We start from the raw sequence: 23,952 nt of genomic DNA on the forward strand, positions 1-23,952 counted from the left end.
TTTATTATTATTTGTTCTGCTGTATTTCTTCTTCTTCCTGATTAAAAAAAAACGAAGTGTATAAAATGGCAAGCACTGCAGGATCTAAATATCTGAAAATGTCTCCATAAAGAAGGGGAGGGTAGAAAAATTAGATGGAGGAAACCTAATGACCAAAGTAAGAAATGGGCATCATGATGAGAGACATTTTAAGAGCAGCGGCGAACATACGCACCCTGCCTTGGCACCGCCCGGAGGCGGTCTGAAGAGATTCTCTCTCCGACACAGTGCCCGCTGCAGCCTCCGCGCCTCTGCCCTGCCCCTAGCAACGGGGGCGTCAGCCAATCGCGGCCGGCGTTGCGGCGGCCAATGCCAGGCCGCTCTCCAGCGCGAGCGACAAAGCGACGGTTCGTACGGCAACGGCCGAAGGTGGAGCGGGAAACCTGGTTTGGTTGGATGGGGGATGGGGGATGGGGGAGAGAGGAGGGACACGTGACACTGCAGGTGGTGGGTGGGGTGATGGAGGAGGAGGAGGAGGAGCGGGCACCACGTGACCTGCTCCCTAATGGGGCATTGAGGTGTAAAGGTGAGGCTGAAAAATGGCCAAGGGCACAAATAAAACCCCCAAAAAGACCAAACATACTGTGGCTCCTGGAGATCCCAAAGGTTTATGAAAGGTGGGATCAGGCCTGGAGGAGGGTTAAGGTGTTGTTGTGGGGGGGCAGTGGAAGATGAGGACTGTGCGGAGGCCATTTGTCCCATCCTGTTCATGCCCTCCCCTTTGAGCCATCCATACCCCCATTCCCCTGGGAGCGATGGGGGGGACTACATGACAGTATTTTCCCATCCATGCAAGTGCTTCCTGTGCTTTTTTTAAAAAGGAAACTAATGGATGGCCATCAGACAAGAGAGTTTGCAGTTGCCCCTTTAGAGGGGCCAGGGCAGGGAAAGTAGATGTGAGGAGTGTCGGATCAGCAATTATCCTGTTGAATAGCGAAACAGGCTCGAGGGGCCGAACGGCCTACAGGTCGTTCTGCTATAACGCGTGTTTCGTCAGCACGAATTGGCTATAACGCAATTGACGAATTGTGGACGTTAGTTGGGTAATGTGAACGTTCTATAGTGATTTTGTATTAGCTTCTACAACGCAATTTTCTATAGCAGTTTTCCATAGCGTGATTTTCTATAGCACGAGGTTGCAGAGGAACACAGCTTTTGTGTTATAGCAGAACGATCTGTACTCCCGTTCCTGTTTCTTATGGTTATGCTAAAAGAGACCCCTATTCACCTTTTGTTGGCTAAGGATGTGAAATATTCTGGAGTTCATCACTGCCTACAGATGTAAAAGTAGAAAGTGAGGCTTGTGCAACTTTCTCACACAGAGGGTAGTGCGTATATGGAACAAGCTGCCAGAGGAAGTGGTAGATGCAGGTACAGTTACAACATTTACACTCATAGAGTCATACAGCATGGAAACAGACCCTTTGGCCCAACTGGTCTGTGACAACCATGTTCTGAAACTAAACTAGTCCCACTTGCATGCATTTGGTCCACATCCCTCCAACCTTTCCTATTTATGTACATATCTAAATGTTGTAACTATACCTGTATCAACCATTTCCTCTGACAGTTCATTCCACAATCAAGCCACTCATTAAATTGAAGAAGGTTCAGAAAAGATTAACCAGGATTTTGCCGGGAACGTTTGAGTTATAAGGAGAGGCTGGAAATACTGGGACCTTTTTCTCTGGATCGTAGGAGGTTGAGGGGTGACCTTATAGAGGTTTATAAAATCACGAGGGACATTGGATAGCAAAGGTCATTCCCTAGTGTAGGGGCGTAAAAACTAGGGGGCATATTTTAAGGTGAGAGGAGGGTTTTAGAAAGAACATGTGAGGGATAATATTTATAAACGATATTTGGACAGGTACCATGGAAAGGAAAGGTTTGGAGGGATATGGGCCAAATGCAAGCAAATGGAGCTGGTTTAGTTGGGAAACCTGGTTGGCATGGACGAGTTGGGTTGAAGGGTCTGTTTCCCTGCTGTATGACTCTAGCACGTCTCTTTGAGAAAATGTACCGCTGGAATGACAGGGTGTTATTTCTTTCTATTTCTTTCTCTCCCGGTCTCCTTTTAAGGCCTCCCTTCGGTTTCCCTGTGGAGGGGATGTAGAAGAAATGAGCGTTTGAGAGGTCAATCAGAGATTTATTTTGACCAAGAGACATCTTCATTGGCTGGCAGCCGTCGGCGAAAGAAAAATCGTGGCTTCGTCCCTGTGGGTTAGAGATGTCATCACAACCATAATGTGAGGTGACTGCCCTTCTTTCTGTCTGACTGGCACACAGATCAAAACGTACACATTTTCAGAATGAGGGCAACTTAGTTGCCAGCGCAGTGTTTCTTTACGGGTCATTGACTGGAAGAATCTAGAACTTCCTGTGAGAACTCAGGTTCTAGAATTTACACGACCAAACCCAGAAACAATCCAGAAAGCAGCTGGAGAGATGAACACGTTTTTCTGCAACTGTGCACAGCCATGGCTCGATCCCGTTTGGCGTAACTGTGTTCATTCATGGGCATCTTGGTTCAGCCAGGATATTGTAGACCTTGAATGGAATGTGGTCAGGGTTCAGCACAGTGACATTGGGGCTTAAAGGGTTAAATTATGAGGCAAGGTTACCTGATGAAAGGGATAGTCATCATGACACAGAAGAAGGCCATTTGATGGCGGGTTTTTAGAAGATTTGTAGCTCAGATTGAGGTTCTAGATTTAGGTTTGCTCGCTGAGTTGGAAGGTTCATTTTCAGACGGTTCGTCACTATACTATGTAATATCTTCAGTGAGCCTCCAGACGAAGCACTGCTGATGATTCCTGCTTTCCTGCTTCCATGATGTCACCAACCCAAAGAAACCCAAGCATTTCAATAGAAAGCAGGAATCATTAGCAGTGCTTCGTCCGGAGGCGATGTTACTTAGCATGGTGACGAAACGCCTGAAAATGAACCTTCCAATTCAGTAAGCAAACTTACATCTAAGGCCAATTGATCTATTGAGTTCATGCCAGCTTTTTAATAGAGCAACCCAGTCAGTGTGATTCTTCCTCTCTATCCTCATTGCATTGTAAATGATAACCCTCAAGCACTCACTCAGTCAACAGATCGCAGGTCATTATTACATGTTGTGTAATAATGTGTTTGCTTGAGGCGCTGTTATGGTGCGGTCGCAGTGCCCCTAGTTGTTGATCAGAAGTCCTGGGTTCAGGTCCCACCTGGTGCAGAGGTGCATCACTGAACAAGTTGATTAGAAATATATAAAAATATGCTTTCATATATTGCACAATTACCGCCCCTTCCATTCTTCGTAAATTACAAGTACAGGCCAAATTGCAAGTAAATGGAGCTTGTTTAGTTTGGGAAACCTGGTTGGCATGGATGAGTTGGGCTGAAGGGTCTGTTTCCGTGGCTGTATGACTCTATAGCACGCCTCTTTGAGAAAATGTGTCACTGGAACGACAGGATGTTCTTTCTTTCCATTTAATCTCTCCCAGTCTCCTCTTAGAACCTCCCTTTGATTTGTGAAATTCTAAAACAATTTACTTTGTCCCTTTGTAGATGTCCAAATGTCTTTTATAAATGTTACACCTCATGTTCTTTCTTCTCCTCTCACCTTAAAATTACAAGGAACCATTCAGCCCAAGTTCAGGTTCCACCTGCTCCAGGAGGTGTGTAGTGATGTCTCTGAACAGGTAGATGAGAAAATATCTAAATTGCATAGACTTGGTTTGTCATTTTACTGAGCTACATTCCTACCACCAAATCACCATGATTTTCTTTGCCAGAACTCACTGCCCATCCCTAATTGCCCAGAGGGCAGTTAAGAGTTTACCACATTTCTGTGCGTCTGGAGTGATATGTAGGCCAGACCAAGTAAGGGTGGCAGTTTCCCCCCCTCGGGAGACATTACTGACCCAGATGGGTTTTTCCCAACAATCGATAATGGCTTTACTTATTAATTCAGATTTTTATTGAATTCAAATTCCACCATCTGCTGTGCTGGGATCCGAAAACAAATCCACAGACCATTACTGGGGTCTCTGGATTAACAGTCAAGTGATGATGCCACTAGGTCATTGCCTCCCTGAACTTGAAAGGATCTTTCCCCAAAAGGCTCCAAGTTTTGAGACAGTTGACACTTTCAAGGCTGAAAATGCATTTTGTTGTGTTAACTAAGGATGTCAAGGTATTTGAAGGCGAGGCAGGTGGATGGGGCTGAGGTACAGATTGAGTTAATTGCATTGAATGGCAAGGCAGATGCAGGAAGGAAGTGGCAAACCCTTATGTTTATAGACCTGATACAATCCAGGTAAACTTATCATCCTCTTCGGGGAACCTGGGTGTGAGAAAGTGAGGACTGCAGATCAGAGTTGAAAAGTTCGGCGCTGGAAAGGCACAGCAGGTCAGGTAGCATACAGGGAGCAGTGGAATTGACGTTTTGGGCATAAGCCCTTCATTAATAATGTGGGTGGCTGTGGCAGTTGGTGTGGGAAGGGGGCTAAGAGATAAATAGGAGGGTTGAGGTTAGGTAGCTGGAAGGGCAGTAAGTAGATGCAGGTGGGGGGTGATGATGATAGGTCAGAGCGGAGAGTGGAACAGATAGGTGAGCAGGAAGGTGGATAGGTAGGGCACTTCAAGAGGGTGGTGCCCAGTTGGAGTGTTGGATCTGGTATGAGGTGGCAGAAGGACAGATGAGGAAACTGATGAAGTTGATGTTGATGCCATGTGCTTGATGGGTCCCAAAGTGGAAGATGAGGTGTTCTTCCTCCGGACTTTGGATTTGGCAGTGGAGGTGGCTCAGAACCACTCAGGTGGAGTGGGACGGGGAGTTGAAGTAGTCGGCCACAGGGCGGTGGGGTTGTTTGGTGCTTGTCCCAGAGATGTTCTCTGAAACGTTCCGCGAGTTGGCATCCTGTCTCCCCAATGTGGAGGAGACCACATCGAGAGCAATGGACACAGTAGATGAGGTCGGTGGATATGCAGGAAAATCTCTGCCTGATGTGGAATGATCCTCTGGTCAGGACAAACATATTTTTAATAAGCTGAAAATATGTTGCTGGAAAAGCGCAGCCGGTCAGGCAGCATCCAAGGAACAGGAGAATTGACATTTCGGGCATAAGCCCTTCTTCAGGATATTTTTAATAACCCTATCTTCACTTGTCAATGTTGCCTGCCGAATTTATTTCCTCTCCTTAAGGTGTTCACTCCTCACTGGAGTATGATGCAGAAATACTGTCTTGGTTCAAAGGTTGTTCATCCACACGGACCACATGATGTTATGGACCAGACCAAACCCCCTTGAAATATTCAGAAGATAGTCTAGACACTAATATTTTCTTAATACAAAGGTAAATGTAAGTTGTTGTATTCCAGATGGAATTTGATAGGTCAAACTATCAGATTAAAGCACAGCATACTTCATTCACCCACGATAGTTAAAATGCAACAAAAGAAGGAAGGGGTTGGAAACAACTCTATTGGAAAATTTATCAATCATAGATACAGTAATTATTACTATTTAAATGATCCAATATTGTAACATTCCACAAACACACCCTTGGCAAAAGGGCAAATTCAGACACAGATTATCTCAGATGCAAGTCCTGTAGCAGGCAGAGAACCCCCAGCTTTTGGCTGTAACCAAGCGAGGGAGAAAAATTAATTTCCACTTCTTCAAGACCCAAACACCAACTGGTGAAAGCTAAACTAAAGATCCTGGTTCTGTGAGAGTTTAACCACACCCATTCAGGCTGCTTCTATTGTTCCAAATTTTAAAAAACCCAAGGCCTCACAAGCTATTTGCTGTAGTGGTTCTAGTAAAGTGCTCGTCACCTCTGCCTTAAAACCTCTCTTCTGAAAAAACCAAGACAGTGTACACCTCTTGTATCCACAGCGTCGACACAATGAGCACTTTTCCACAGGGAGCATTGGACACTAAGAAGAAGCAGAATTACTGACTAATTATTCTTTGTCCTGAAGTGCTAAAAACAATTGAAACAAATGTCCATTTAGAGCTATCCAGGCCTCTTCCTTTTCACTATAGAATCATAGAGTTTTATTGTATGGAAAGAGGCTTTTCGGCCCATCATGCAGTCATTAAGCATGGATGCTCAAGTGCTTATCTAAATAATTCTTAAATGAAGTATATAGCTCCATAAAATTTCTTTTTCTCTGTTGGTTATTGGGGTGTGAGGCATGGCAGACTGGGCCAACATCTGTTGATAATCCTCAAGAAAAACCTAGTTGGCTGATCTCTCTTATAGAGTCACATAGCATGGAAACAGAACATTCGGTCCCACCAGTTCACCCGGACTATGTTCCCAAACTAAACTAGTCTGACTTGCCTTCTTCTTTAATTGAGCTGATGGATTTCATGTTGTACAGATACAACCGTACCGCTGATGGGCAAAAACTGCTTTGCATTTCCAGTAATAGCTGAAAGAGAAATGACGGCTTTAACAGTAGAATCTACAGCATAGAACGAGGATGCCATTCAGCCCATCACCACGATACTGGCTGTTTGTAAGAGATATCCAATTAGTCCCACTCTCTCTGCCTTTTCCCCTGTAACACTACAATTTTTTCCTTCCAAACTGGTGGCAATGGATTTCGCTTTGATGCTGGGTCAGTGTTGCAGCTACAAAGTCATTATGAAATTGTTAATCTTTGCCAATTAACCCTGGAGTTTGCAGTGTAAATCCTACTTGATTAGGTATGAATACTTTTCCAGCTTGATTGAATGCAAAGTACGGTTGAAGATATGAAGCTCACATTGCACAATCTGAGCTTCTGAAATTTTTAACTCATTATGTTTTGGTGGAAAAATGTTACAAATTAGAGCTGGAGGAGATCATTGGCCCCTTTGAGCCTGATTAGATTACTTACAGTGTGGAAATAGGCCCTTCGGCCCAACAAGTCCACACCCACCACCACCCATACATTTACCCCTTCACCTAACACTATGGGCAAATTAGCATGGCCAATTCACCTAACCTGCACATCTTTAGTATGTGGGAGGAAACCGGAGCACCCGGGGGAAACCCACGCAGACGCAGGGAAAATGTGCAAACTCCACACAGTCAGTCGCCTGAGGCGGGAATTGAACCCAGGTCTCTGGTGCTATGAGGCAGCAGTGCTAACCACTGTGCCACCCATACTTTCCTATTCAGTAAGATCATGCTGATCTTCTACTTTGATTCCACCATCTTGTATTATCCTATGCTTCCCTGAATATCCAAATATCTGTCAATATCTAACTGGAGAATTCATGACGAGTGAGATTGAAAATTCTGAATTAATTCTCAAAAGCGAGTGATATTTTTAAAACACTGCAGAAGTAAATTCTCCAATTCAGCTTGGTTAAGTTCAACTTCAATTGACAGCACTCTTGGTGATGACGGTCGTTGTCGAAAGGTCTGGCGCTGGAAAAGCACAACAGGATGGGCAACATCTGAGGAACAGGAGAGTCAATGTTTTGGGCACCGCGGATGCTCCCTGATCTGCTGTGCATTTCCAGCGCCACACTTTTCGACTCTGATCTCCAGCATCTGCAGTCCTCACTTTCTCCCTGTGGATGATGACCCCAACCAAATGCTATTGCACCAATCTTTTCTCGCAGCTCCTCTGTTGTGCAACAATTTGCAAAGAGAGAAATTTCAGTAACTTCCTTTCCTTTTGAGATAAAATGACTTGACGATTTCCTCCACCCCCGCCTTCAACCTTTCACTGTAACCACCGCCACAAGTAGGGCACATAATCTGACATACAAAGGCTTTGGGTGACATAACCCACGAGAGTTCAAACAATTAGCGGTCACAGAATTGAATTTAATTAGCTTTATTGTCACACAAATGAGTACAGTGGAAAGTTTACACATCATCACTTATGGCACCATCTTAGGTAGCTAGATACAGATTCTTCAGTACAAGTTCTTAGGAAGAAAAAGTGTAAAATAAAGAAATAAAAAGTCCAGCATTATTGCTTGTAGGTATACATTAGAAAACAGAAAAAGTTTTGAAGGAGACTGTTGACCTGGGTTGGCTACCAGCAGGTGGAATCTGCCCAGGAGGAAACGAGTGATCTTTCCAGAGGTGGCTTGATAATGGCAGAAACTAGCGGCCAGTTATGTCCTTAGCTGAGATGTGTCACCAATTCCCTGTTTGTAGACTGATACTTAATCGCCCATCTCAGTAGATCTGCTAGGAAAGCACCTGACAGCCACTGTGAGTTCAGGACCCGCAAATGGCAGGGGGCATTTTAGAGAGCATAAAACTCTACTCTGCTAAAGCAACTTAGCCAGCCCTCTCCCTGAAAACCTAAATTATTTTTATCTTCGGGTGTTTAGCCTATTTCACATAGAAAGCTATAGTTGAATCTGCCCAGCCACCCTTTCAGACACTGCCTTTCCGTACCCTTATCAGTAACTATACACTTTGCAAACACAAACTATCCTGTTCTTAATGTTTGTGGAAATGATTTGTGTTACTCATACCTTCATATTGAGAACTATATAATGCCAGATCTTTCATCGTGACTATTCTTAGTCCTGTCAAAACATCATGCAGCCAGATGGGATACTTTGCGTGTAATCCTAAATGCTGAGCTGCTCATTTTGCACATTCTGACCAGCTCTGAGTGTTTCATTTCTCTGAAGCTTTTGTTTTATACTTTCACGGGACATTAGCAACTCTGGCAAGGCCAAGATTTATTGGTTATCTTTACTTTGCCTTGAACTGAGGGTCTTACTTGGTCATTTCACAAGATTGTTAAGAGTATAAACCATATTGCTGTGAGCCTGGAGTAACACCAGGTAAGGAAATTGTGAACCAGGACTTTTTTTTCACAGTAATTCATATTACGATCATTCCATGTTCACGATTACTGAGGCAAGCCTTCGATTGTAGGTTTTATGAATTGAATGCAATTCCTTAGCTGGCATGGTAGGATTTGAACTCATTTCTCCAGATATTAGCCTGAGTTTACCACTGCACCGTGACCCCCCCCCCCAATTTATTCATCGTTGGCCAGTCTATAACAAACTGTAATGGGACATTGAACAGCAGATGGCAATGGTGAGGGAGTTTCCTTGACTCTGGAGTGGTGCTGTCACAGGTTCAATGGGAAGAAAAGAGCAAAGAGCCGTTATTCCTTCAGTCCAGTCGAAGTCTTAAGCTGAATGAGAGGAATATGGATAATTGCTCCAGTATGAAACCTAAAATTTTGAGTTGGATTATTTCCCAGAAATAGAACAAGCATTGAATGATGGCAAAGCTGACAGCGCCAACGTCGACCAAACTTCCCAAACTAAACTAGTCCCACCTGCCTGCGTTTGGCCCATATCCCTCTAAACCTTTCCTGTTCATGCACCTGTCCAAATGTATTTTAAATGTTGTGATTGTACCTGCATCTGCCACTTTCTCTGGTCGTTTATTTCACACATGAACCACCCTCTGTGTAAAAATCTGTGTAAAAAAGTTGCCCCTCAGAGCCATGGTGAATCACATAACTCGCACTTTGGATAGGACTTTAAACTAAATAGTGCGGTGATGGGTTCAGTTACACAGAAAATTATGAAAAAAATGTTAAAGGAGGGAAGGGTGGAAGTTTTGATTAGATTCTCTACAGTATGGAAGCAGGCCGTTCGGCCCAGCAAGTCCACACTGACCCTCCGAAGAGTAACCCACCCAGACCTATTCCCCTACCTTATATTTACCCCTGATTACGGGCAATTTAGCGTGGCCAATTCACCTAACCTGCACACCTTTGGATTGTGGGAGGAAAACGGAGCACCCGGAGGAAACCCACGCAGACACGGGGAGAATGTGCAAACTCCACTTGGGCCGAAGGGCCTGTTTCCACACTGTAAGTAATCTAATCTAATCTAATCTAATCTAATATTTAAAAGGCATCTGCATAGGAAGGGTTTAGAGGGATATGGGCCAAATGCTGGCAAATGGGAGTAGATGAATTTAGGATATCAGGTCAGCATGGATGAGTTGGACTGAAGGGTCTGTTTCCGTGCTGTACAACTCTATGAGTCTGTGGCTCAGCAGAGGTTAGTAAAGTTTCTAAAACAAGTAATAGGGCAGAGGGTATGGAAAGCATCAGCAATCTAATTTAGGCAGAGGCGCATGGACAAGTTGGACCAAAGGGTCTGTTTCCATGCTGTATGACTCTATGATTGTCAGATTTCCTTCCCCAAAGGGCATTTGTGAGCCAGATGGGTTTTTAAGGTCTCTTTCCATTATGCACAATGGGTGCAAGGATATTCCTCCGGAATAAGGCGCACAATGACACCTGAACCCACAGAGTTGTCAAGTGGCTGCACAGAAGTGGCCAGACTCATGTTGTTGAACCAGCAGTTGGAGGGCGGCCTCAGAAAATGGTTCACAGGGCGAGTTGCACAAAGCCAGAAGGCTGGTAGACAGTTGGGAGGCAAGCAAATCACTCAGTGGCATTTCAGAGCCTGAAATAAAACAAAGTACAAAGAAAATTACAGCACAGCAACTAGCCCTTTGGCCCTCCAGGGCTGCACCAATCCAGATCCTCTATCTAAACCTGTCACCTATTTTCCAAGGATCTGTATCTCTCTGCTCCCTGCCCTTTCACGTATCTGTCTAGATACATCTTAAATGACACTACTGTGTCTGCTTCTACCACCTCCACTGGCAACACGTTCCAGGCACCCACCACCATATGTGTAAAAAATATTCCATGCATATCTCCCTTAAACTTTTCCCCTCTCACCTTGAACACATGACCCCTAGTAATTGAGTCCCCCATTCTGGGGAAAAAAGCTTCTTGCTATCTACCCTGTCTGTACCTCATATGAGTTTGTAGACCTCAATCAGGTCCCCACTCAACCTCCATCTTTCTAATGAAAATAATCTTAATCTACTCAACCTCTGTTCATAGCTAGTGCCCTCCATACCAGGCAATATCCTGGTGAACCTCCTCTGCACTCTCTATGGCTGATCTTTTTGTGAACTCAGCTGCACTCACCTGCCCACTCACTGCAACCCTTAATTCCTTTACAGTTCAAAAATTTATCTGTCTTCACCTTAAAAACATTCAACGAGGTAGTCTCGTCTGCTTCACTGGGCAGGGAATTCCACAGATTCACAACCCTTTAAAGTTCCTCCTCAGCTCAGTCCTAAACCCGCTCCCCCTTATTTTGAGGCTATGCCCCCAGTTATAGTTTCACTCGCCAGTGGAAACAGCCTCCCTTGCTCAACCTTATCTACTCCCTTTGTGATTTTATATGTTTCTATAAGATCCTTCCTCATTCTTCTAAATTCGAATGAGTCAAGTTCCATTCTACACAGTCTCTCCTCATAAGCCAATCCTCTCAACTCCGGAATCAGTGAACTAGTGAACCTCCTCTCCAACCCTTGTAGTGCCAGTGCATCCTTTCTCAAGGAGACCAAAACTGTACACAGTACTCCAGATTCTAGACTGATACTCCCATGTAGTATTGAGAGAGTTCTGCAAAGTCTGAGGTGCAATCTTCCAGATTAGCCAAGGCACCACCTACCTGCTCGGGTGTGCACAAAATACTGCATGACAGCCTTTTGAAGAAGAGCAGAGGTGTTATCACCAATAACCTGACCAATACTGAATCCTTTATTCATCATCACAAAAACAGATTAGTCATTCATTATCACATTGCTGTATGTGGGATCTTGCTGTATGCAATCTTGTTGCCAAGTTCTGATATTTCAAAGTTACACAATTTTCATAAAAGATAAGAATAATGACAGGTGTTGTCTCCCGAGGGTCGGGGATTTCAAGACCGGGGGACATATTTTTAAGGTGGGAAGAGAAAGGTCTGAGAAGAACGAGAGGCAGCTTTTCACACAGAGAGTGGTTTGTGTGTGGAATGAACTGCCTGAGGAAGTGGTGGATGCAGGTACAGTTACAACATTTAAAAGACATTTAGATAAGTACATGAATAAGAAATGTTTGGAGGGATATGGGTCAAGCACAGGCAGTTGGGACTAGTTTAGTTTGGGATTATGGTTGGCGTGCACTGGTTGGACCGAAGAGTCTGTTTCTGTGCTGTATTACTATAAGTGCACAGGGAGACCCTGTAAGGTGCTGTATACATGTATTTCTTTTCTTTAATTGTGGGGTTTGAGGAGATGAATGTCCTACTAATATGCCTATAACAATAGAGCTGACTCCAAATTAATATAAATTGTATACAGTGATGTGATGTTTAAAAACATTAGTGTGGCAAAATTTGTGTTATGCAGCACGCACCAAGAAAATGTGGTGCCAGATTAGGTAAAAAAATAGTGGTTAGCGGCCTTACAGTGGGATAGATGGAAAAGTTTGAACATTGACTTCTGTTGTGATGCTTTTGAGAGACTCAGAAAGGAAATGCGGAATGTTGTAGATAACTAAGACACCCTATCTCAAGCTTAGTAGAAAAAAATCAATATCTGTAATGTAATTGATAGGAGGGAAAGGGATGTGTGACATGGAAACAAATTCTGCTGCACACTTGTCATGTTGAGTTTCTCCTGTGCACCACTTCCTGGCTGGTTGTACTAATGCGTTGTTACATTTTGCAAAGAGCACAGCCACACTGCCTGCTAAAGTAGGGACAAGAATCACAAACCAGGAAAACATATAGGAGTGGTTTCAAATAGGGAAGAGCAATCTCATCAGAAAGTCAAAAACTTTAATGTGTATATTGACTGATTTATTGTCTTAGAGATGTGCAGCACAGAAACAGACCCTTCGGTCCAACTCGTCCATGCTGACCAGATCTCCTAACCTAATCTAGTCCCATTTGCCAGCACTTGGTCCATATCCCTCTAAGCACTTCCTTTTCCTATACCCATCCAGATGCCTTTTAAATGCTATAATTGTACCAGCCTCCACCACTTCCTCTAGCAGCTCATTCCATACATGCACCACCCTTTGCATAAAAAGGTTGCCCATAACGTCCCTTTTAAATCTTTTCCCTGTAACCCAAACCTACGCCCTCTAGTTCTGAACTCCCCCCAAGCGAGGGAAAAGATCTTGATTATTTACCCTATCCATGCCCCTCATGATTATATAAACCTCTATAAGGTCACCCCTCAGCCTCCAACGCTCTAGGGAAAACAGCCCCGCCTATTCAGCCTCTCCCTATAGCTCAAACCCTCTAACCCTGGCAACATCCTTGTAAATCTTTTCTGAAACTTTTAAGTTTCACAACATCGATTCTTTGGAGGGAGATCGGAATTGCACGCAATATTCCAAAAGTGGCCTAACCAGTGTCCTGTACAGCGCAACATGACCTCCCAGCTGCAGAGAAGATGCAGAGAGAGATCAGAATTAACATTTGAGAGGTTCATTCAAAAGTCTGATAACAGTGAGGAAGGAGCTGTTCTTGAATCTATTCATAGATATATTTAAACTTTTATATCTTATGCCCGAGGGAGAAGGGTGAAAGAGAGTATAATCGGGGTGGGAGGGGTTTTTGATGATGTTGACTGCTTTCTTGAGGCAGTGGGAAGCGTATACGGCGTCAGTGGATGAAAGGATGATTTGAGTGATGGACTGGACTGTGTTCACAACTCTCTGTAGTTGCTTGCAATCTTGGTAGCAGCCTTTGTATATGATTTCATTTACAAATATGTGTCATCAAGGGAATACCAGTGAGTCCAGTCAACAGGACATTCCAGTTTTGGTATTGGTTATAATATGAAATAATGTGCAGAAGCTTAGAAATAATCTTTTTTTGTGTGCTTCCAGGATCTTTAATCTTAAAGAGGGAATGTATAATGGCCTCCTTAATTGAAGTGAAACATGAAGTGGAGGTGAGAAGTCACTTATTCCTCGCTGCATCCTCATCATTTTGAAATCCGGCATCTGCTGTGTTGTGCTTTTCTCTTGAGGATTGAAATTTGCATTAAAACAAGAAAATTCTTGAAAAAAATCAGCGAGTCTACTCAGAGAGACATACACAGTGAACCTTGCAGCCAGTCAGAATTGGAAAAAGGTTTGAGATGCTACAGGTTTTAATCAAGTACAGGGGCAGAGAAAGAGGGAAGATGGGGGTAGAACAAAACGGAAGTTATGGTGCAAGGCAAAAAGAGAGTGTTCTTGTGGCAAACAAAGAAATGAAGTCTAAATGGGGGGAAATGCAGAATCATCACTGACCACTGAAAACCAGAAGCAGTAAATTAAAAGGGCAGAGATTATCATCTGAAATTGTTGAATTCGAAGTTAGGCCTGAGAGGTTAGAAAGTGTCTAATGGAGAGATGAGATGCTGTTCTTCATACCCCTTAATGAGCTTCATTGGAACACTGTAAATTGCTAAGGACAGAGAAGTCAGAGTGGAAAAGGGACAGAGAATGAAAATGACATAGAGTCATACAGCATGGAAACAGACTCTTTGGTCCAGTTAGTCCATGCCGACCCTGTTCCCATACTAAAGTAGTCCTACTTGCCTGTGTTTGGCCCATATTAGTCTAAGCCTTTCCTGTTCATGAACTTATCCAACTGTCTTAAAATGTTGTAACTGTATCTGCATCCACCACTTCTTTTGGCAGTTCACTCCACACATGAGCCACTTTCTGTGTAAAAAAAAGTTGCCACTTATGTCCTTTTTAAACCTTTTCTCTCCCACTTTAAAAATATGCCCTCCTGTTTTGAACTCCCCCCATCTTGAAATGTGACCAAATGAGTATGGGGTCATGCTTGCAACCTGATCTAAGGTGTTCCACGGACTGCATTTTAACTACCCAGTGTAAAGGATATCACCTGATGGACAGTGAACACAGTACACTTAAGTGAAATAAGTGTGTGTAAATTGCTGCTTCGCTTGGGAGATGTATCATAGTACTGACTTCTACAGCTGGTAAGTTCACAAACAGAATTAATGCAAGACAGTCCCCCAGAAATGGAGGAGAGAGGTGGTATATCAGAATTCAGCATGCTGGGCTGTCATTGAACAGTTTTGATTTGATCTGTATCAGTTTTGCGCTGATGCAGGCATGACAGTAAAAGTGTGAATTTTCTTCCAAGTGTCGCAAACCTGTCGAAATCCTTCCACCCCATCTTTTCCACCACTAGCTAAAGTTTGTTTTACAAGTCTCAGGCATTATTGAACCCCTGTTTCTCAGTTTTGCTTTTCGTAGAATGAAATTAACTTTCCTCTGGTAGCCTACAGGTGAAAGTCTTGTTATATTTCTTTGTGGAATTTTAAGACTGTCCTTAAACCATTTGTTTATCTGTTGGGGTAACAGTGGAAAATAACCTTTCTTCTGTCCTACTCTTCAGCTTTCATTCCATGGGAACTCCCTCCCTAAAAGCACTGGGGATGTACTTACATCTCATGGAATACAGCGGTTCAGGAAGGTGGCTCAACTCTGAAATAGCTTCACAGAGGCCAGTATCCATCACCATTTATTTACACATGGAGAGTCCTTTACACTGATTCAGCTTCCTCAGAGCCAGCTCTTAGAATGAACAGAACCTCCAACACTTCTGTTTTTTTGTAATCTTCCCTCACCCCCCACTACTGCCTGACAGGGGTAGTGTTTATTTTTCCCCAGCACCCATGTCGTGTGTGTGCAGGTGTCGGACACAGTGAAGAACAACAAGGGTGTAAATCTTTATTTATATTCCACCACTAGGAAGAAAGGAAACACCCGAGTGGCCAGTGACAAGCAGTGCCCTTCTCAGAGGGCAATGCTGCATGATCAAACAGTGAAGGGGAGGGCAGGGATAAAATCAAAATAAAGTTGGAGGGGGACAGTCCTGTTTCTATGTGTCAGCCAAGACTCCCTGTTTGGACCAGGTTAACAACCGAAATAAAGGAATTCCTGTTCTGTGAGGTCCATTTGGCTGACCTCGTTCCAATCACCATCCAAGGAACAGGAGAATCGACGTTTCGGGCATAAGCCCTTCTTCAGGAAGGGCTTTCCTGAAGAAGGGCTTATGCCCGAAATGTCGATTCTCCTGTTCCTTGGATGCTGCCTGACCTGCTGCGCTTTTCCAGCAACACATTTTCAGCTCTGATCTCCAGCATCTGCAGTCCTCACTTTCTCCTCGTTCTAATCACTACAATCACCACCTTCTCAAGGGCAATTAAGGATAGCACAAATGCTGGCCTAGCCAGCAACATTCACATCCTGTGAACAAATGTTTTAAAGAGTGTAATTTGCTGACTGAATCATGCAAGTCAGAAGGAGTCCATTTAGCCCATTATGCTGTATTAACTTAATGGAGACTTTATGTAATTAATTTCTTTCCCCTATTCCTCCCAAGAGACTTGCGAATATTTCCTTTTCTTTTCGGTATGCTTGCTTTTATTGGTCAGTGTACTGAGTAAGGGAGTCGGGAGGTCATTTTGAGGCTGTACAGGACATTGGTTAGGCCAGTTTTAGAATACTGCGTTCAGGTCTGGTCTCCCTTCTAAAGGAAGGATGTTGTGAAACTTGAAAGGGTTCAGGAAACATTTACAAGGATGTTGCCAGAGTTGGAGGGTTTGAGCTATAGGGAGAGACTGAATAGACTGGGGCTGTTTTTCCTGGAGCGTCAGAGGCTGAAGGGTGTCCTTATAGAGGTTTATAAAATCATGATGGGCATAGATAGGGTGAATAGCCAAGGTCTTTTCCCCAGGGTAGCTGAGTCCAAAGCTAGAGGGCATAGGTTTAAGGCGAATATTTCTTTCTCAAGTATATATCTAATTTCCTTTTGGACTTTACTGTTAAATCTGCTTCAACCACCCTTTCAGGCAATGCATTCCAGACAAATTATCCCTATCTCTCCTCTGGTTCACCTACCAAACTAATGTAGCCTTGTATCGAATGTCACATAAGGAAAAGAAAATGTAGTTTGTGAGTAAAGACAGATCATTTGTTCTCTGTCTGACTTTCTAGTGGTTATTATGAAAATTGTGCAAACTAGAGCACTAACTTATATACTGGGTGTACAAAAATGGGAACAAGATATTGGACATAACTAGTTAATGAAGCATTGAGAACCTTTTTCACTTTCACTTTGCAATTCTATTCCACTCCTTCACTACTGAAGCTGCTGATTATATACTGACACATGAATGGGAGGCAAACAGGGGGATTGAAACTGTGTCTGGGCAGTAAGTAGTAGGTCTAAATAAGGAATGGAATCGGCGCAGGCTTGGTGGGCCGAAGGGCATGTTCCTGTGCTGTACTGAATTGTAATTATTGTGACAGTATGGTACTTGTGTTAGTCTGGATGGTTTTTTATGTAATGGTTGCCCAGATGTGAGCTGACAGGCTTTTGAATATGGTGATCAAGAGGTGGGGAGCATGGCAGTTGGAGAGGGCAGGAGACATCACAGTCAAGTCCAGTCCTGTCCTTGCCTGATGCCTGAATACCCTCACAACATCCAGAAATGGATATAACAGAAGTGGGAATAATGAGACCATCTCAGTTACTTAGATTATATCAGTCATACAACGCAGAAACAGGCCATTCAACCAGCCCGTTCTGGTGTTTTTGTACATTCTCCCATCCTTCCTTAGCCCACTTCATTGACATAACTTTTATTATAGTCTTCCTCATACGTTTGTCCATTTTTTTCTAAAATGCATCTACGCTATATTATTCGAATCAGTGACTCTTTATAAGCAACAGGTTCTGCATTCCCCTTTGAAATTACCTAATTATATCCTGTACTTGAGGTCTTTCTGGTCATTGTGACTCACTGGCCATTCCAATACTTCTAGCCATTAAGCCATTAGCTCTCCTTTAAAGGATTTATAAGCATTGTGTTGTTTTCCTGAAATTTACCTTGATTGTGTTCCTCCACCTTGGAGGTCTTTGTTACTAATGATGGTTCTTAAGCACCATCATTACTGTCTTTGCTTCCTTGATGAACTCTTTTATATGTTAACTAACTGCAGGATCGGGACTTTGAACAAAATATGGAGATCCCAGCAAGAAGGGATGGCATGGCTTTGAATTATAGAGATCTGCTGATCCCGGATAGCCAGAAAATTAAACTGTCACCTTTGCAGCATCGAAGAAAACAAAGGTAAAATATTCGGGTCAGAATGTGGCAAAACAAAAATGTTGCGTGAACAATACAAACCATTAATGGTACACAGAATTGACTAGCAACAGGGCAAGCAAGAAATAACCCATGAATTGCGAGATGTTTAATGTGCCTATGCCATCTGCCTCTCAAGAAGTGCATTTCATCCTTAACCACCTCATCAGCTTCATGAAGGTACTGTATTTGTACATTAGTAACCTATTAAATTTGACGTCAAAATCAAATCTGACTAGAGCTCACAGTGTTCCTACCTGTGAGCCAAAAGGCCTGGGTTCAAGTTTCATCTGCTTCAGAAGTGTATAATAACTATAAGACTGTAAAATATAGGAGTAACATTAGGCCATTCAGCCCAGCCAATCTGCTCTGCCATTCAATCATGTCTGATATGTATCTCACCCCAATTCTCCTGCCTTTTCTCCGTAACCTTTGATCCATTCATTAATCAAGAATCTATCTATCTCTGTCTTCAAAACATTTAGTGACTTGACCTGCACAGACTTCTGTGGCAATCAGGCAAAAAACACACCTGAACAGGTTGATTCAAAAATATCTAGAAAATGAAGTCTAAAATTTGTAACAGAAGTAGGCTTTTAACATTGTGATAATTGTTAACAGCCACTAATTATTGTCTGTGGTCCAACAAGTCAATGGTGAGTGGATGTCATTGGACGAGTAATCCAGAACACCTGGTCACAGTCCTTGGAACACAGATTTGAATCCCACAATGGCAGATGGTGACATTTCAATTCAATAAAAAAAAGACTGGAATAAAGATCTGGCCTGATGGTAACTATATTGTTATGATTGTCACAAAAAACACCCACTAATGCCCCTTAGGAAAGGAAATCTAATATCCTTACCTGGCCTGACCTTTATGTGACTCAGGTAGTTGTCTCCTAACGTCTGTCTGTGCAACTCATTCCTTCACGGGTTGAGGGTGTTGCTTGCCAGGTCAACATTTATTGCCCAGTCAACCCCATTGCTGTGGGTCTGGAGTCACATGTCAGCCAGACCAGGTAAGGATGGCAGTTTCCTTCCCTAAAGTACATTAATGAATAAGATGTGCCTTCTCAGCAGTTGAGAATGGATTCATAGTCATCAGTAGACTCTTAATTTTAGATTTTTATTGAATTTACAATCCACCACCTGCCACGCAGGGATTTGAACCCGGGTTCCAAAACATTATGTGGGTCTCTCAATTAAAAGTCTCGTAATGATACCACTAGGCCATCACCTCCTCTGATGGGTAATAAGTGCTGGCTTAGCCAGCCTTGTCCATTAGCCATGAATGAGTAATAAAAACACGGAGGAGCAAATTACTACAGATGTTGGAATCTGTACTGAAAACAACAAATGCTGGACATCACAGTGGGTCAGGCAGCATTCATGGAAAGAGAGCAAGCTAATGTTTCACATCTAGTTGACTCTTCCTCAAAGCTCTTACAAAGAGTCCTCTAGACGTGAAACGTTAGCTTTAAAAACATGTTTTCTCATTCCTTCATGTATTAAATTATAAAAGATATTAAGCATAAATGTTAATATTGCTATCCTTTCTCTTTCAATCTAATCTTTCTTTCACTTTTTGTACATGATTTGACATTGAGAACACCACAATAATTTATTCTCTTTGTCAGGTCGACCTCAGCTTACTACTCAACCCTTCAATCTTTTGATTAAAGACACAGATCTTTGGTAACCAAGGTCCCAAATGCTCATTGCCCTCAAGGTACTGTGAGCAACTTGCACTTTCAGAAACTTAAAACCTTTGAGATGAAAAGGACAGAAAACTGCCCAACTTGAGGGGATGCCATTGGAGGTCTCAGTCTAGGAAATCCATGCCCTGTGCACAAACTGTAGAATGATGTAGGTTTACCACTGTAACATAAAGGCTTTCAAACTGTGGCAAAACAAAAATGATGCATGAATGATACAAACGTTTATTAATATACAGAATTGACTAGCAACAGGACAAGGAAGAAATAACCCATGAATTGCGATATGATTAGCGTGTCGATGCCATCTGCTTCTCAAGAACTGCATTTCATCCTTAGACCCTTAGAAGTTGTGCAGTGGGAGCCCCTGGAGCGAGCTCAGTTCCAGTGCCTAGAAATGAATACAGGTTGTACCAAGAGATAAGCAATTGTGTGAATTATCCCTTTAGTTTTGTGGCAGGGTCCACTGATTTTAAAATAAGTGATTCAATGCTTACATCACATAAAGAGCCAAAACCCATCACAATGATCAATCTCAGATCATATCAATAACAGTAATTTACATTTTCCTTCCTTCTATATTTGTGTCTGCCTAATAATAACCTTTCAGAAACTGATTCGGCTTTTCATTACAATACCAGTATGTCAGTGTCTGTAGTGGCAGTGTGCCAGCAAACTGTACAGGTGCACAGCAACACAGAAGCCTGAAAGTGCCACAAATGCTTTGTTACGTGAGAAATAAACATATGTCCCCAACGACAGACAAATATTTAAAAGGGCTGCACAGTGGGAAAAAAAAGTGAACATCAGCCAGTATTTGTAGGGTATATATGTATGTGTCAGCATTTTCAGCAGCTTTCTCGACATTCCACTTTTTGTAGGGATCCCTACCCATGTTGGTATTTGTAAGGCATCCCTGCGTGTGTCAGTATTTGTCTGACATTCCTCTGTCATTATTTGCAGGACCTAACTAGGTGTGTCTGTATTTGCAGGAACTCCATGAAATCTGTCAGTATTTACAGGGATTCCTGGGTGTGTTGGTATGTGTAGGGTATTTTCCCCAACCCCAATGTATACTCCATTTGCAAGGGTTCCTGGTGTGGGTGTCAATATTTGTAAGACACCTTCCCACTTGTCAGAATTTGCAGGAATTCCCTGCCGGTGTCAGAATTTTCAGGGCATCTTTCTGAGTATTAGCATTTTCAGGAGCTCCCTGAGTGTATCAGTATTTGCAGGATTTCCCTGCGCTGTCAATATTCATAGGGCATCCCTGTGTGTATTTGCAGGGTTTCCCTGCGCTGTCAGTGTTTATAGGGGATCCCTGTGTGTATTTGCAGGGTTTCCGTGCGCTGTCAGTGTTTATAGGGCATCCCTGTGTGTATTTGCAGGGTTTCCCTGCGCTGTCCGTGTTTATAGGGCATCCCTGTGTGTACTTGCAGGGTTTCCGTGCGCTGTCAGTATTTATAGGGCATCGCTGTGTGAATTTGCAGGGTTTCCCTGCGCTGTCCGTGTTTATAGGGCATCACTGTGTGTATTTGCAGGGTTTCCGTGCGCTGTCAGTATTTATAGGGCATCGCTGTGTGAATTTGCAGGGTTTCCCTGCGCTGTCAGTATTTATAGGGCATCGCTGTGTGTATTTGCAGGGTTTCCCTGCGCTGTCAGTATTTATAGGGCATCCCTGTGTGTATTTGCAGGGTTTCCCTGCGCTGTCAGTATTTATATGGCATCCCTGTGTGTATTTGCAGGGTTTCCCTGCACTGTCAGTATTTATAGGGCATCCCTGTGTGTATTTGCAGGGTTTCCCTGTACTGTCAGTATTTATAGGGCATCCCAGTGTGTATTTGCAGGGTTTCCGTGCGCTGTCAGTATTTATAGGGCATCGCTGTGTGTATTTGTAGGATTTCCCTGAGCTGTCAGTATTCATAGGGCATGCCTGTGTGTATTTGCAGGGCTTCCCTGAGCTGTCAGTATTTATAGGGCATCCCTGTGTGTATTTGTAGGATTTCCCTGAGCAGTCAGTATTTACAGGGCATCCCTGTGTGTATTTGCAGGAGTTTCCTACATATGTCCATACTTCCAGCAGGCTGTGACACTAGTTTCTATGTATTTCTGCAAATATCAATATGAGTAGGGGATTCCTAGGTAGGTAAAGATTTCTAGGAGGGGCCTGGGTGTGTCATTGGTTATAGGTGGTACCTGGGTGTGTCAATGTTTATAGGTGGTACCTGGGTGTGTCAGTGTTTATAGGGGGTCCCAGGGTGTGTCAGTGTTTATAGGAGGTGCCTGGGTGTGTCAGTGTTTTTAGGCGATACCAGGGTGTGTCAGTGTTTATAGGAGGTCCCAGAGTGTGTCAATGTTTATAGGAGGTGTCTAGGTGTGTCAGTATTTATAGGAGATACCAGGGTGTGTCAGTGTTTATAGGAGGTGCCTGGGTGTGTCAGTGTTTATAGGGGTCCCAGCGTTTGTCAGTGTTTATAGGAGGTGCCTGGGTGGGTCAGTATTTATAGGAGGTCCCAGGTATGTCAGCGTTTATACGGGGTTCCAGGGTGTGTTAGTGTTTATACGGGGTCCCAGGGTGTGTCAGTGTTTACAGGGGGTCCCAGGGTGTGTCAGTGTTTATAGGAGGTCCCAGGGTGTGTCAGTGTTTGTACGAGGTTTCTGGGTATGTCCGTGTTTATAGGAGGTGCCTGGGTGTGTCAGTGTTTAAATGAGATCCCAGGGTGTGTCAGTGTTTGTAGGAGGTGCCTGGGTGTGTCAGTGTTTATAGGAGGTGCCTGGGTGTGTCAGTGTTTAAATGAGATCCCAGGGTGTGTCAGTGTTTGTCGGTCAGTGTTTATCGGAGGTGCCTGGGTGGGTCAGTATTTATAGGAGGTCCCAGGGTGTGTCAGTGTTTATACGGGGTCCCAGGATGTGTTAGTGTTTATAGGGGGTCCCAGGGTGTGTCAGTGTTTATAGGAGGTCCCAGGGCGTGTCAGTGTTTATACGAGGTTCCTGGGTATGTCAGTGTTTATAGGAGGTGCCTGGGTGTGTCAGTGTTTAAATGAGATCCCAGGGTGTGTCAGTGTTTGTCGGAGGTGCCTGGGTGTGTCAGTGTTAATAAGAGGTCCTAGGGTTTGTCAGTATTATTAGGAGGTGCCTGGGTGTGTTCAGTGTTCATAGAAGGTGCCTGGGTGTGTCAGTGTTAATAGGAGGTGCCTGGGTGTGTAAGTGTTTATAGGAGGTGCCTGAGTGTGTAAGTGTTTATAGGAGGTCCCCGCGTGTGTCAGTGTTTATAGGAGGTGCCTGGATGTGTCAGTGTTTAAATGAGATCCTAGGGTGTGTCAGTGTTTATAGGAGGTGCCAGGGTGTGTCAGTATTTGTGGGAGGTCCCAGGGTGTGTTGGTATTATTCGGTGCTGCCTGGGTGTGTTAGTGTTTATAGGAGGTCCCAAGGTGTGTTAGTGTTTATAGGACATCCCAGGGTGTGCCAGTGTTTATAAGGGGTCCCAGGCTGTGTCAGTGTTTATAGGAGGTGGCTGGCTGTGTCAGTATTTGTGGGAGGTCTCAGGGTGTGTCGATATTATTAGGTGGTGCCTGGGTGTGTCAGTGTTTATTGGAGGTACCAGGATGTGTCAGTGTTTATCGGAGGTCCCTGGGTGTGTCAGTGTTTATAGGAGGTGCCTGGGTGTGTCAGTATTTGTGGGAGGTCCCAGGGTGTGTTGGTATTATTCGGTGCTGCCTGGGTGTGTTAGTGTTTATAGGAGGTCCCAAGGTGTGTTAATGTTTATAGGACATCCCAGGGTGTGCCAGTGTTTATAAGGGGTCCCAGGCTGTGTCAGTGTTTATAGGAGGTGGCTGGCTGTGTCAGTATTTGTGGGAGGTCTCAGGGTGTGTCGATATTATTAGGTGGTGCCTGGGTGTGTCAGTGTTTATTGGAGGTACCAGGATGTGTCAGTGTTTATCGGAGGTCCCTGGGTGTGTCAGTGTTTATAGGAGGTGCCTGGGTGTGTCAGTGTTTGTAGGATGTGCCAGGGTGTGTCAGTGTTTATAGGAGGTCCCAGCATGTGTCAGTGTTTATAGGAGGTGCCTGGGTGTGTCAGTGTTTGTAGGATGTGCCAGGGTGTGTCAGTGTTTATAGGAGGTCCCAGCATGTGTCAGTGTTTATAGGAGGTGCCTGGGTGTGTCAGT

General features: G+C 43.8%; 1 protein-coding gene across 3 annotated transcripts in view; it reads left to right on the forward strand.

Moving 5' to 3' along the window:
* Nucleotides 1-249: 249 nt before the first annotated feature.
* The window catches only part of LOC122542798 (meiosis initiator protein-like), a 65,750-nt gene continuing 42,047 nt past the window's right edge, over nucleotides 250-23,952 (forward strand). For 2 of the 3 annotated variants that reach the window (XM_043680851.1, XM_043680850.1), the window contains exons 1-4: nucleotides 353-408; nucleotides 2,119-2,290; nucleotides 13,780-13,844; nucleotides 17,923-18,053. In XM_043680851.1, coding sequence (XP_043536786.1) covers nucleotides 13,809-13,844; nucleotides 17,923-18,053 — 167 coding nt within the window. In that variant the 5' untranslated portion in view covers nucleotides 353-408; nucleotides 2,119-2,290; nucleotides 13,780-13,808. Of the gene's footprint in view, nucleotides 409-2,118; nucleotides 2,291-13,779; nucleotides 13,845-17,922; nucleotides 18,054-23,952 lie in introns of all 3 variants that reach the window. The other variant, XM_043680849.1, reaches the window with a different exon arrangement.

Source organism: Chiloscyllium plagiosum, chromosome 41 (genome assembly GCF_004010195.1).
Source record: "Chiloscyllium plagiosum isolate BGI_BamShark_2017 chromosome 41, ASM401019v2, whole genome shotgun sequence".
In the NCBI taxonomy this organism is placed as follows: domain Eukaryota; kingdom Metazoa; phylum Chordata; class Chondrichthyes; order Orectolobiformes; family Hemiscylliidae; genus Chiloscyllium; species Chiloscyllium plagiosum.